General features: G+C 43.0%; 1 protein-coding gene across 8 annotated transcripts in view; it reads right to left on the bottom strand.

The window, feature by feature from the left end:
* Window positions 1-12,497, bottom strand: part of LOC122563411 (lysosomal-associated transmembrane protein 4A-like) — a 56,255-nt gene that overhangs the window by 1,860 nt on the left and 41,898 nt on the right. Inside the window, exon 8 of one of the 8 annotated variants that reach the window (XM_043717151.2) lies at window positions 9,630-12,341. The exons of 3 other annotated variants lie outside the window; for them this stretch is intronic. In XM_043717151.2, coding sequence (XP_043573086.1) covers window position 12,341 — 1 coding nt within the window. In that variant the 3' untranslated portion in view covers window positions 9,630-12,340. Of the gene's footprint in view, window positions 1-9,629; window positions 12,342-12,497 lie in introns of those variants that run through there. 4 more of the 8 variants (XM_043717150.2, XM_087976719.1, XM_087976721.1 and 1 more) reach the window with 4 other exon arrangements.

Genomic DNA, 12,497 nt, shown 5'->3' with positions numbered 1-12,497 from the left:
CTTCATTATTTTGGAGGTAACTGCTCTCTCTGGAGGAAAGCCTCGGCCCAGTTGTCTTTCCCTGTAGCAACAATACTTTCGCTCCTTGCCTAGAATTTCTTTCTGCGCACCTTACCCGGTGTCTCCAACATGAAGACCTGAACTGCATACAGTGCTCCAAATGTGAGATCGCTTAAATATTTGACCTCCCCTTATACAGTATTTGGAACACTTGCAAGAGCAATTCCAGCGAACGTTCTGTGAAATCTTACGTTGCCCCGAAGCAAACACAAAAGCTGCTTATGTTCAGCAATGGGGGGAAACCGCTGCACCACTACTGATTAAATCAGGAACAAACTCCGGCTCAGCAAATATTGACTTATTCCGACACTTTTCCAGGAATTCATTTTACAACAGATCTTCGTCTATGTGAAATGGACTAATGTACAATCGGCTTTTAAAAAGGTCTTGGAGCACGCGGTTATAGTGCAGGTGCTTCATACATGGCTGCTTTTGGGGGAGTTAGGGTGGAGTCGGCGGTCTCAGCAGAATTGCCCCTCCTGTACTTTATCAGCAAGACTTTGATGTGTAGATGGGTGTCGTTTGCGGAATCGGCGCTATTCGCTCGGCCTGATAACCGAGGCCAGTTGGAGTTCCACAAGTGCCGAGGTTAAGTCTGTCTCAGTTTGTACCTCGACCACCTGAAGCCACGATAAAAAATGTCAGCGTGCTCCCCAGCGACCATGGAGACGCTCGCCAACTGCAACAGCTCCTCTGTTGACGCAAGATTTGCACACCTCCAACAGACAGAATCAATACAAGCTAAATGGCTGGAGACTATGATTTTGAAAGCCGGGTTACTCAGTATTAAACATATTTGCAAACTTTGGGAGGGGGGGAAAAAAAAGCCGGTTTATCAAGCTCAATTCTGCTTCTGATTCTGAACCTGATTGTGTCTTCAATGATTATAGTGGCGAGAAATGCTATTCTCTAAATATAAAACACAAATTCTTTAAGGAACAGTCTTTTTTTAAAGGATCTGCCGCAAATCCATTTAGATTAGATTACATTACATTAGTGTGGAAACAGGCCCTTCGTCCCAACAATGAGGCAGCAGTGCTAACCACTGTGCCACCATGCCGCCCACAACTAATCATCATAGTTGAAATCGTTATTAGCAACTGAAGAAAGAGGCTATTAATACTGAGAGGTAAAAACAATGACTGCAGGAAACCAGATTCTGGATCAATGGTGCTGGAAGAGCACAGCAATTCAGGCAGCATCCAGGAGCTTCAGCAAAATCGACGTTTCGGGCAAAAGCCCTTCATCAGGAATAAAGGCAGAGAGCCTGAAGCGTGGAGAGATAAGATAGGGGAGGGTAGGGGTGGGGAGAGAGTAGCATAGAGTACAATGGGTGAGTGGGGGAGGAGATGAAGGTGATAGGTCAGGGAGGAGAGGGTGGAGTGGATAGGTGGAAAAGGAGCTAGGCAGGTCAGACAAGTCCGGACAAGACAAGGGGACTGGAAGTTTGAAACTAGGATGAGGTGGGGGAAGGGGAAATGAGGAAGCTGTTGAAGTCCACATTGATGCCCTGGGGTTGAAGTGTTCCGAGGTGGAAGATGAGCCGTTCTTCCTCCAGGCGTCTGGTGGTGAGGGAGCGGCGGTGAAGGAGGCCCAGGACCTCCATATCCTCGGCAGAGTGGGAGGGGGAGTTGAAATGTTGGGCCACGGGGCGGTTTGGTTGATTGGTGCGGGTGTCTCGGAGATGTTCCCTAAAGCTCTCTGCTAGGAGGCGCCCAGTCTCCCCCATGTAGAGGAGACCGCATCGGGAGCAACGGATACAATAAATGATATTAGTGGATGTGCAGGTAAAATTTTGATGGATATGAAAGGCTCCTTTAGGGCCTTGGATAGAGGTGAGGGAGGAGGTATGGGCACAGGTTTTACAGTTCCTGCGGTGGCAGGGGAAAGTGCCAGGATGTGAGGGTGGGTCGTAGGGGGGCGTGGACCTGACCAGGTAGTCACGGAGGGAACGGTCTTTGCGGAAGGCGGAAAGGGGTGGGGAGGGAAATATATCCCTGGTGGTGAGGTCTTTTTGGAGGTGGCGGAAATGTCGGCAGATGATTTGGTTTATGCGGAGGTTTGTAGGGTGGAAGGTGAGCACCAGGGGCGTTCTGTCCTTGTTACGGTTGGAGGGGTGGGGTCTGAGGGCGGAGGTGCGGGATGTGGACGAGATGTGTTGGAGGGGACCTTTAACCACGTGGGAAGGGAAATTGCGGTCTCTAAAGAAGGAGGCCATCTGGTGTGTTCTGTGGTGGAACTGGTCCTCCTGGGAGCAGAAACAGCGGAGGCGGAGGAATTGGGAATACGGGATGGCATTTTTGCAAGAGAGAGGGTGGGAAGAGGTGTAATCCAGGTAGCTGTGGGAGTCGGTGGGTTTGTAAAAAATGTCAGTGTCAAGTCGGTCTTCACTAATGGAGATGGAGAGGTCCAGGAAGGGGAGGGAGGTGTCAGAGATGGTCCAGGTAAATATAAGGTCAGGGTGGAATGTGTTGGTGAAGTTGATGAATTGCTCAACCTCCTTGCGGGAGCACGAGGTGGCGCCAATGCAGTCATCAATGTAGCGGAGGAAGAGGTTCGGGAGTGGTGCCGGTGTAATTACGGAAGATCAACTGTTCTACGTAGCCAGCAAAGAGACAGGCATAGCTGGGGCCCATACGTGTGCCCATGGCTACCCCTTTGGTCTGGAGGAAGTGGGAGGATTCAAAGGAGAAATTGTTAAGGGTGAGGACCAGTTCGGCCAAACGAATGAGAGTGTCGGTGGAAGGGTACTGTTGGGGACGTCTGGAGAGGAAAAAACGGAGGGCTTGGAGGCCCTGGTCATGGCGGATGGAGGTGTAGAGGGATTGGATATCCATGGTGAATATGAGGTGTTGGGGGCCGGGGAAACGGAAGTCTTGGAGGAGGTGGAGGGTGTGGGTGGTGTCTCGAACATATGTGGGGAGTTCCTGGACTAGGGGGGATAGGACAGTGTTGAGGTAGGTAGAGATAAGTTCAGTGGGGCAGGAGCATGCTGAGACAATGGGTCGGCCAGGCTTGTGGCAAAATGCCATCCCGTATTCCCAATTCCTCCGCCTCCGCCGTATCTGCTCCCAGGAGGACCAGTTCCACCACAGAACACACCAGATGGCCTCCTTCTTTAGAGACCGCAATTTCCCTTCCCACGTGGTTAAAGGTGCCCTCCAACACATCTCGTCCACATCCCACCCCTCCAACCGTAACAAGGACAGAACGCCCCTGGTGCTCACCTTCCACCCTACAAACCTCCGCATAAACCAAATCATCTGCCGACATTTCCGCCACCTCCAAAAAGACCTCACCACCAGGGATATATTTCCCTCCCCACCCCTTTCCGCAAAGACCGTTCCCTCCGTGACTACCTGGTCAGGTCCACGCCCCCCTACGACCCACCCTCACATCCTGGCACTTTCCCCTGCCACCGCAGGAACTGTAAAACCTGTGCCCACACCTCCTCCCTCACCTCTATCCAAGGCCCTAAAGGAGCCTTCCATATCCATCAAAAGTTTACCTGCACATCCACTAATATCATTTATTGTATCCGTTGCTTCCGATGCGGTCTCCTCTACATTGGGGAGACTGGGCGCCTCCTAGCAGAGCGCTTTAGGGAACATCTCCGAGACACCCGCACCAATCAACCAAACCGCCCCATGGCCCAACATTTCAACTCCCCCTCCCCCTCTGCCAAGGACATGGAGGTCCTGGGCCTCCTTCACCGCCGCTCCCTCACCACCAGACGCCTGGAGGAAGAACGCCTCATCTTCCGCCTCGGAACACTTCAACCCCAGGGCATCAATGTGGACTTCAACAGCTTCCTCATTTCCCCTTCCCCCACCTCATCCTAGTTTCAAACTTCCAGTCCCCTTGTCTTGTCCGGACTTGTCTGACCTGCCTAGCTCCTTTTCCACCTATCCACTCCACCCTCTCCTCCCTGACCTATCACCTTCATCTCCTCCCCCACTCACCCATTGTACTCTATGCTACTCTCTCCCCACCCCCACCCTCCCCTAGCTTATCTCTCCACGCTTCAGGCTCTCTGCCTTTATTCCTGATGAAGGGCTTTTGCCCGAAACATCGATTTTGCTGAAGCTCCTCGATGCTGCCTGAACTGCTGTGCTCTTCCTGCACCATTGATCTAGAATATAAATATTGAGAACCCGAAGAAGGCAACGTCCTTTTGAAATTCTCTCAATTAGTGGTCAGGCCCTTGAAATTCCTAGAAATGTTATCGGGTCCAGATCATTTGGAAGATATTAATAAATAAGTTGGCACACTATTAATCAATAACATACAGCTTAAAGACCTCATTTCCCATCCCAAGAAACCCTGATGATTCACAGCAGGCCATTGAAAGTAAAAGCTGGTATTGAAGAAATACTTAGTAACAATTTAACCATCCCTCTTGTTCCAAACAAAAATGACTCACCATCATTCTCTTTCAAAATTTGTGCATTTTCTCTTCATAGCCACAGCATACTTTAAGATGTTAGAAAAACAGATGTGCCAATGTCAGTATTGTTCCAATTCACTGGTCATATCGAAGGACATTTGTCTTCCACACCTCAGTGCTCGTGTAACACAGTGGCTGATTTTGGTAGTTAGCAATAAATGAAAAGCTCTGTAGAGTGAATTTCATTTTGGCATAAACTCCAGGGAATCTCAGTAATGCAAAGTGATGTTATTAAGCAGTTAAGAATTCTTGGATCAGGTAGTAGCATGTTTTAATATTTGCTTTTATATTTTATTTTAAACAACTAAAATATAATTTTAAGAACATTGTTTTTCAAGCCCTCACAGGGGTTGTTCAGCAATATGATTTTGCACACTGTTAAAAACAAAGTTACACCACAATGTTATGATTGAATTGATTCAGTATGTATGGCAAACTTCCAATTAATACCTGAATAGACGACAGCAAGATTTTACATTTAGTCTGTTTATTACAATAAATATCTTAAAGCACTAAGAACTAAACACTTTTTGTCGGCAACTTGCACTTCAAACTGTAGAACTTTAACGATATTAAAACATACCAAGAATATGTTACAGACATTGCATTTTCCCAGATGTTTCACTCCCACAGCTTTACTTGGGTTATTTTCCTTTATTAGCCAAGCAACTCAACTCCAGAATGTCTTTCAAAGTGCATTTCTTCTCCCTCTAGCTAATGCTAGACAAATGTTCCAGCCCCTTTTAACTCCTCTCAAATTTGTTCTTTCTAATCATAGCACAAGCTCCCACTCTGATTTGTTAGAGGCTTTTGCTCTAGCTGCCAGACCCAAGGAAATTGTCACAAGACTAAACACTATTGTTTTTAAGACATGATTATAAACATTTTCAACTAATTGAAATGCCTGCAAATGCAATTGAAAGTGTCAAGTTCCTGACAACCTGTTGTGGACTTCCCATGTAGATGCAGTGTTCAAGAATGCACAATGCCTCTTCATCCTCAGCCAGCTCAGGAAATTTGACATGCCCATAAGGATCCTCACCAACTATTATAGATGCACCACAGAAAGCATATTATCTGGGTGCATCCTGGTATGGCAACTACTCTGCCCATGACCATAAGAAACTACACAAGATTGTGTGCACAGCCCAGACCACCACTCCCATCCATCGACTCCATTTTTATGTTTCATTGACATGGAAAGGCTGCCAACATCATCAAAGACTCATCCCACCCCAGTAATACTCTCTTATAACCTCTTCCATCATGCAGAAGGTACAGAAGTTTGAAAACATGCAGGTTCAAGAACATAGATGAATGGACTCTCTAACTTCAAATAAAGCTGATCTTGCTAATGTTGATCTTGCCTCATGCATGTCTTGTGTGGTTAACCTATCTGACTTACTCTGCCCAATTTCTTTCCACCCTATGATCTTATGTCCTTGCTTACTATGATCTGCCTGTACTGCTCGTAAACAAAAGTTTTTCACTGTACTTAGGTAAATGTGACAATAAATCAAATTTAAAAAAAAGCTGGTAAACTGAGTAGAAGCTACAAAGCCACCTAAAGATGGAAGTAAGAGAACAAAACAATCATCCAGGGGAGAAGACTTGGTTAAAAAACAGACTCTCTCCAATCCAGATTATTACTGAAACCAATTACAGGTTTAGCAAGATGTTAACAAATACAAGGTACTGGACATTGAACCACGGTTGTCACAGACAGACCCATCAAAAAATAACCTTTTGGAAATATGCACTGAAACCAGAAATTCAAGAGAGTTTTTGAGAGCTTCAAGATTACAAAAAGAAAGCTGATGCTTCGACATGTCTCTCTCTCTCTCAAAGAAACTGACTCAGTTTCCAAGAAACAACCAGAGAGAAAGAGCATCAGTGGAGAATTGCTGATAATTGCACCAGGAAACCAGCAAATTCACAGCCTCCAGTTTAAATTATACCCAATTTGTTCACCATTAATCACTCCAATTCAGCCAGTACAGTGCAAAAGATTCCAATAAGGTGTCTAAACTGTATATACTTTTACGTTCCTTGTATTGGACACTATCCACTTTCAGTTTTATACCTCTGTTTGTGTGTAGGGGTTCGAATGACTATATTACAGCCTGTGTTGCTCAGGGTTAGCAGATAATACAAAGCTTTCACTTAAACTCTTGCGATTGACTGGTCATTGCTTAAGAACAGTTAACATTTTAGTTTGATAAAAGATTTAAACAAAAAACCTTAAACCTTTATGACAACCAACCAAAGAGGCTGAAAAGAGGGAGTCAGTTCACCCATTCATGCCTGATATTGACACAAATTAACTTGTTTGTGATATCCGTGGTATTTTCAGAAAGCCGACACAATCTGATATTACAATTGTTTTCTCTGTAGCCTTCCCATGTCAAAATCCATCACCAGGGCAACACCTGCCTTATAAGCAGACAGAAATGCAGATTTTTTTAGATCCCAACTCTATTTTAACTGGAATTAAATGGACAGTCCTATTCACAACTGGGCATTCTCAACACTTTTCTGGGACTTGAGAGCTCAGGAGTCTAACTACTGTTAGCATACAGGTTGCTGACAATGCATCCTGGCAGAAAATCCTTAAATCTTTTCATAGTGAAACAATTTGAGTCTAAAGATCTATAATGATCAAACTACCTAGGCTTGCTGTCAGGCATACAACCACAGAATAATCACACGAACATTCAAATTTACCTTCAATTGAAAACCATCGCCAAACAAGCTTATAAAGATCAATTTTAGACTCAAAGTGTAATTTATTCAAGCTGAGTCTACAGCAAAATTAATTTCTCAAAAAGTGAAAGTTCATAACAAATTGGTGATTTAAAAAATTGAGTTCCAGCTGGCGTGAACTTTAATTGATATTGGTTGGAGGAACACCTGTATTTCCACATTTATGTATATAATTGCAAATGTCAGAAGTTGCAGTCAATTTCACAGCTTTACGATGGCGAAAGCTGACAGTCTCGCCAATACAACTGCAAATCTGGGCCATTATTTACACAGCTGAAGTTTTCTGCCTATGAAGAGTAGAATTTTATAAGTCAAAACTCAGGGTTTTCAGCTAGGTTGCATTATGTTGTTCACCATTATTCACTCCTATTCAGTCAATACAGTGCAAAAGATCCCAATTTTATAATTATTGTAAAGATAAATTTCTTTTCATATTTGAGCTAGACACAAGCCCTGCTCACAAAATTAACCATGCCCTAATTAAGTTAAACATCAACTCATGTTTCTGCTTATTGCACCAACTTTCAAGCCTTCAAAAGGAGGCTCTTAAAATTAATGTTTTGGCACAAGGACACATAAGGTAAGTTTTAAAAGCTTGTGTACATAAAATTTTAATTTAGTAAGAGGAAATACTACACATATGCAAAAATAGCAAATGGTTCTAAAGATTTTATAAAAATCACTTTCAATTATTTAAAATCAAGTCAGTTACAGTGGTGAACTAGACACTGGTGTAAATATGCATACTTTCCTAATATAGCTGAAAATAGGTTTATGACAAGAGGCAGTGAGGATTGCAGATGCTGGAGATCAGAGCTAAAAATGTGTTGCTGGAAAAGCGCAGCAGGTCAGGCAGCATCCAAGGAGCAGGAGAATCGACGTTTCGGGCATGAGCCATTCTTCAGGAATGAGGAAAGTGTGCCAAGCAGGCTAAGATAAAAGGTAGGGAGGAGGGACTTGGGGGAGGGGCGTTGGAAATGCAATAGGTGGAAGGAAGCTAAGGTGAAGGTGATAGGCCGGAGTGGGGTCGGGTCAGGAAGAAGATTGTAGGTTTAGGAAGGTGGTGCTGAGTTCGAGGGTTGGGACTGAGACAAAGTGAGGGGGGAGGGGAAATGAGGAAACTGGAGAAATCTGAGTTCATCCCTTGTGGTTGGAGGATTCCTAGGTGGAAGATGAGGCGCTCTTCCTTCAGCCGTCGTGTTGCTATGGTCTGGCGATGGAGGAGTCCAAGGACCTGGATGTCCTTGGAGGAGTGGGAGGGGGAGTTGAAGTGTTGAGTCACGGGGTGGTTGGATTGGTTGGTCCGGGTGTCCCAGAGGTGTTCTCTGAAACGTTCCGCAAGTAGGCGGCCTGTCTCCCCAATATAGAGGAGGCCACATCAGGTGCAGCGGATGCAGTAAATGATGTGCGTGGAGGAGCAGGTAAATTTGTGGCGGATATGGAAGGATCCTTTGGGGCCTTGGAGGGATGTAAGGGGGGAGTGTGGGCGCAAGTTTTGCATTTTTGCGGTTGCAGGAGAAGATGCTGGGAGTGGAAGTTGGGTTGGTGGGGGGGTGTGGACCTGACGAGGGAGTCACGGAGGGAGTGGTCTTTTCGGAACGCTGATGGGGAGGGAAGGGAAATATATCTGTGGTGGTGGGGTCCGTTTGGAGGTGGCAGAAATGATGACAGATGATACGACGTATATGGAAGTTGGTGGGGTGGTAGGTGAGGACCAGTGGGGTTCTGTCCTGGTGGCAATTGGAGGGGCGGGGCTCAAGGGCGGAGGAGCGGGAAGTGGAGGAGATGCGGTGGAGAGCATTGTCGATCACAGGCTGCCTACTTGCGGAACGTTTCAGAGAACACCTCTGGGACACCCGGACCAACCAATCCAACCACCCCGTGGCTCAACACTTCAACTCCCCCTCCCACTCCACCAAGGACATGCAGGTCCTTGGACTCCTCCATCGCCAGACCATAGCAACACGACGGCTGAAGGAAGAGCGCCTCATCTTCCGCCTAGGAACCCTCCAACCACAAGGGATGAACTCAGATTTCTCCAGTTTCCTCATTTCCCCTCCTCCCCACCTTGTCTCAGTCCCAACCCTCGAACTCAGCACCACCTTCCTAACCTGTAATCTTCTTCCTGACCTCTCCGTCCCCACCCCCACTCCAGCCTATCACCCTCACCTTATCACCCTCACCCTAACCTCCTTCCACCTATCGCATTTCCAATGCCTCTCCCCCAAGTCCCTCCTCCCTACCTTTTATCTTAGCCTGCTTGGCACACTTTCCTCATTCCTGAAGAAGGGCTCATGCCCGAAACGTCGATTCTCCTGCTCCATGGATGCTGCCTGACCTGCTGCGCTCTTCCAGCAACACATTTTCAGTTATGGCAAGAGGCATTTACCATTCAAGTATATTCAGCTATATGTTTTCAAGCAAATTTGAAAAAAATGTATAAAGCATTGATTCATGGCACATGTTCACTAATATGCAAATAATTAAGCAGAAATTTAGGAGAAGTAAATACTTGTCAAAACTAGAATAATTTTAAACTCAACTTGCATCCAGATCACTGATGGCACCTATAGCAGAACCTCCACGATACTGTGTCTGTAAAATAATGATTTAAACAGATGTAGGTGGAAATGCTCTCAGGTTGCTAATAATTCTTTAAGCATTTTCTTCTTTGGTTTAGGGACTTTACCAGCGACTAAATGTTTGTTCAGATACTAGATATGATGGTATTGGTAAGAGCTCCAAAAGCTATAAATTAACATGCATTTTTGTACAAGGATCTCACATTGGACAATAGCTTAAAGTTTCCAACAATTTAGATTTTTGAACAACTCCACAGAAAGCTATTATTTGTGCATTTTATTTATGAAAAAATCTCAATTTAACATAAGCAGAACCAGCTTTCGAACTAATGTTACTGATTGCACACAAATGTGAGGGTAGTTGCATTTGCCACAGTTTAGCTAAAACGTAGCACAGATTTCAAAATGTTAAGTGAATTTTCAAAAATACAAGTAAAGATTATATTATGATTGTTGCATTTCTATTTCTCAAATTAAAAAAAAGTACACTTAAATGAGTCTTTGAGGTCTCAACAATTTTAATGCTTTATATCTTGTTCTCACAAGCTGTAGATTTTAAGGAACGCAAGCAGCTAGTATTGAAATCACCTTTCAAATGGTTTATATACCACAGGTAACTGGAATTTTATAATGGACTCAACTGCAGGTACTGTGGAATGCAGTAATAGAGGAAAAAGAAAATGCTGAGTTAGCATTAAATAGCAACTAGGAACAGACAATACCAATACCTCTTACCTATCACATACCTCAAAATGCAACAGTGAACATACAATGGTCATAAACTGACAAACATTAAACATGTTTATAAAGCTTTCATACATTGTCCTTTCAAATGGATAAGAACAAAGTCAATTGGTTACTTTTTGAAAGAAAATACTTTATATGGATTTGACTAACTCGACCTAGGGAGCAGAATTTCTTGCTTTTTTTTTAGAAAACATATTAAGAACTCATTTATAATTCCACTAAAAATTCTGTAAAGAAAACATTTTCAACCCCATCCACCCTACCCCGCACCAAAATTTAGCTTAAAATAAATCACTCTGAAGCAACATTTAGACCAGTCATTAGAAGACAGCACAATTTTAATTTGTTGATCTTTAGCTTACAGAGTAAATATTTTTCATCCAATCTTAATTTCAGTCTTGTTCAAACATATGATGAGCTTTTCCACTGCCAGTAAGGTATTAAAATATTTTTAAATGTGGTTTACCTTCAGTTAAGTAATCAGAATGTGTTTGATAGGAACTATTCATAAGGGGCTCATTCAGAAACCTGATAAATAGGTTTTGTCCTGATGCATCTTAGTTGGAATACTAATAGCTCATTTTGCACTTGACAAAAATCCAATGAAGCTTGAATCTTCCACAGTCAAACCCCATTGAATCACCTTCAGTTGATATATACAACCATTCTGCAAAGTCGTCTAATCAACTTATACATTTGTTGACTGAAGAGTGGCTGTATTGGAGACATATGAATGCTCAGTGTCATAATATTAGAGAGGTTATGTGTGCTTTTCCAGTATTTCTAGCTGCCATGAAATAATGGTTAATTGTGAAAAGAAATTGTTAAAACCTTAAGGATTCTGGAATTAGCCTGAAATTACAATGCTTATGTTCAGCCTCCAAACCATTAGGAAGCAGTTTCAGAGTTGAACATCATCTGATGACTGTTAAAAGCACACTTTAGTGTCAGTAAAGCTCTTAAAATACATCTATCAGGTAAATAAAACATGATGGGAGATGATTTTTTTAAAGTTGGCAAATATACCTTTGAGCACTGTACCTTTGTGAAGCAAATGTTTGCTATTTTTTATTTTAAAAACCAATCTAACTAAAGGTGTGTAGCTATCATCTATCTAAAATTCATTCCTAATGACCTATTGATGGATTTTCAAAGGAGATGCACTCATTAGTCTAGGAATGTTGGGATGGAGTAGAAAATCTAGCCATGCTCTAAGCATTTCTAATATTTTCTGTTTCTTTTACAGAAAATCTAGTCTATTGCCTAATGGTTCAATGCAATACCCATCAATACTACTGAAACATACTCACAATGTGTCAATTCCAAAACACAAGTATTGCCACCAATAGTTATTAGAGCCAGTATTAGAAATTTAACATATACTACAAATGATAACCATCTGAACCTGAAATCCCCTCACTTTGGTATATTTTGACTGTATGATTTTCACTTTACTCAACCAAAACAAAACTCCTCAAAAATAATAAGCATAACAATTATAAAATTCACTGAACTGCCAAAAAAGTGGAAACAGGACCCTATAAATTGCAGCATGTTCTTAACACTATATTGTATGCTAATATTAAAATATGTACTGAACAGACATGTTCACATTTGGTCACTGTATGTTAATTTGGTGTAAACGATGGTGGAGACTTCTTGTGTGGCAATTCTTCCAGTGCATCTACAACCTCCTCATATAATGGCAACTTCATAATGTCTTCATATGCTGGTGGCGGAGTCTGGTTGCAAAATTAAGTTCTTCATTACATAATGTTATTAAATAATACAGTTCAAATCAATCAGAAAATATTTTAATTCACTGAAGTACATAAGAGAATGGAATTTAAAAATGGTTGTTAAAATATCTCTCTAGTTCAAAAAAGAACCAGAAGGAA

Source organism: Chiloscyllium plagiosum, unplaced genomic scaffold (genome assembly GCF_037043375.1).
Source record: "Chiloscyllium plagiosum isolate Xiang-an unplaced genomic scaffold, Cpla_swu_hap1 HiC_scaffold_30, whole genome shotgun sequence".
NCBI classification, from domain to species: Eukaryota; Metazoa; Chordata; class Chondrichthyes; order Orectolobiformes; family Hemiscylliidae; genus Chiloscyllium; species Chiloscyllium plagiosum.
This window is presented reverse-complemented; position numbering and strand designations above follow the sequence as displayed.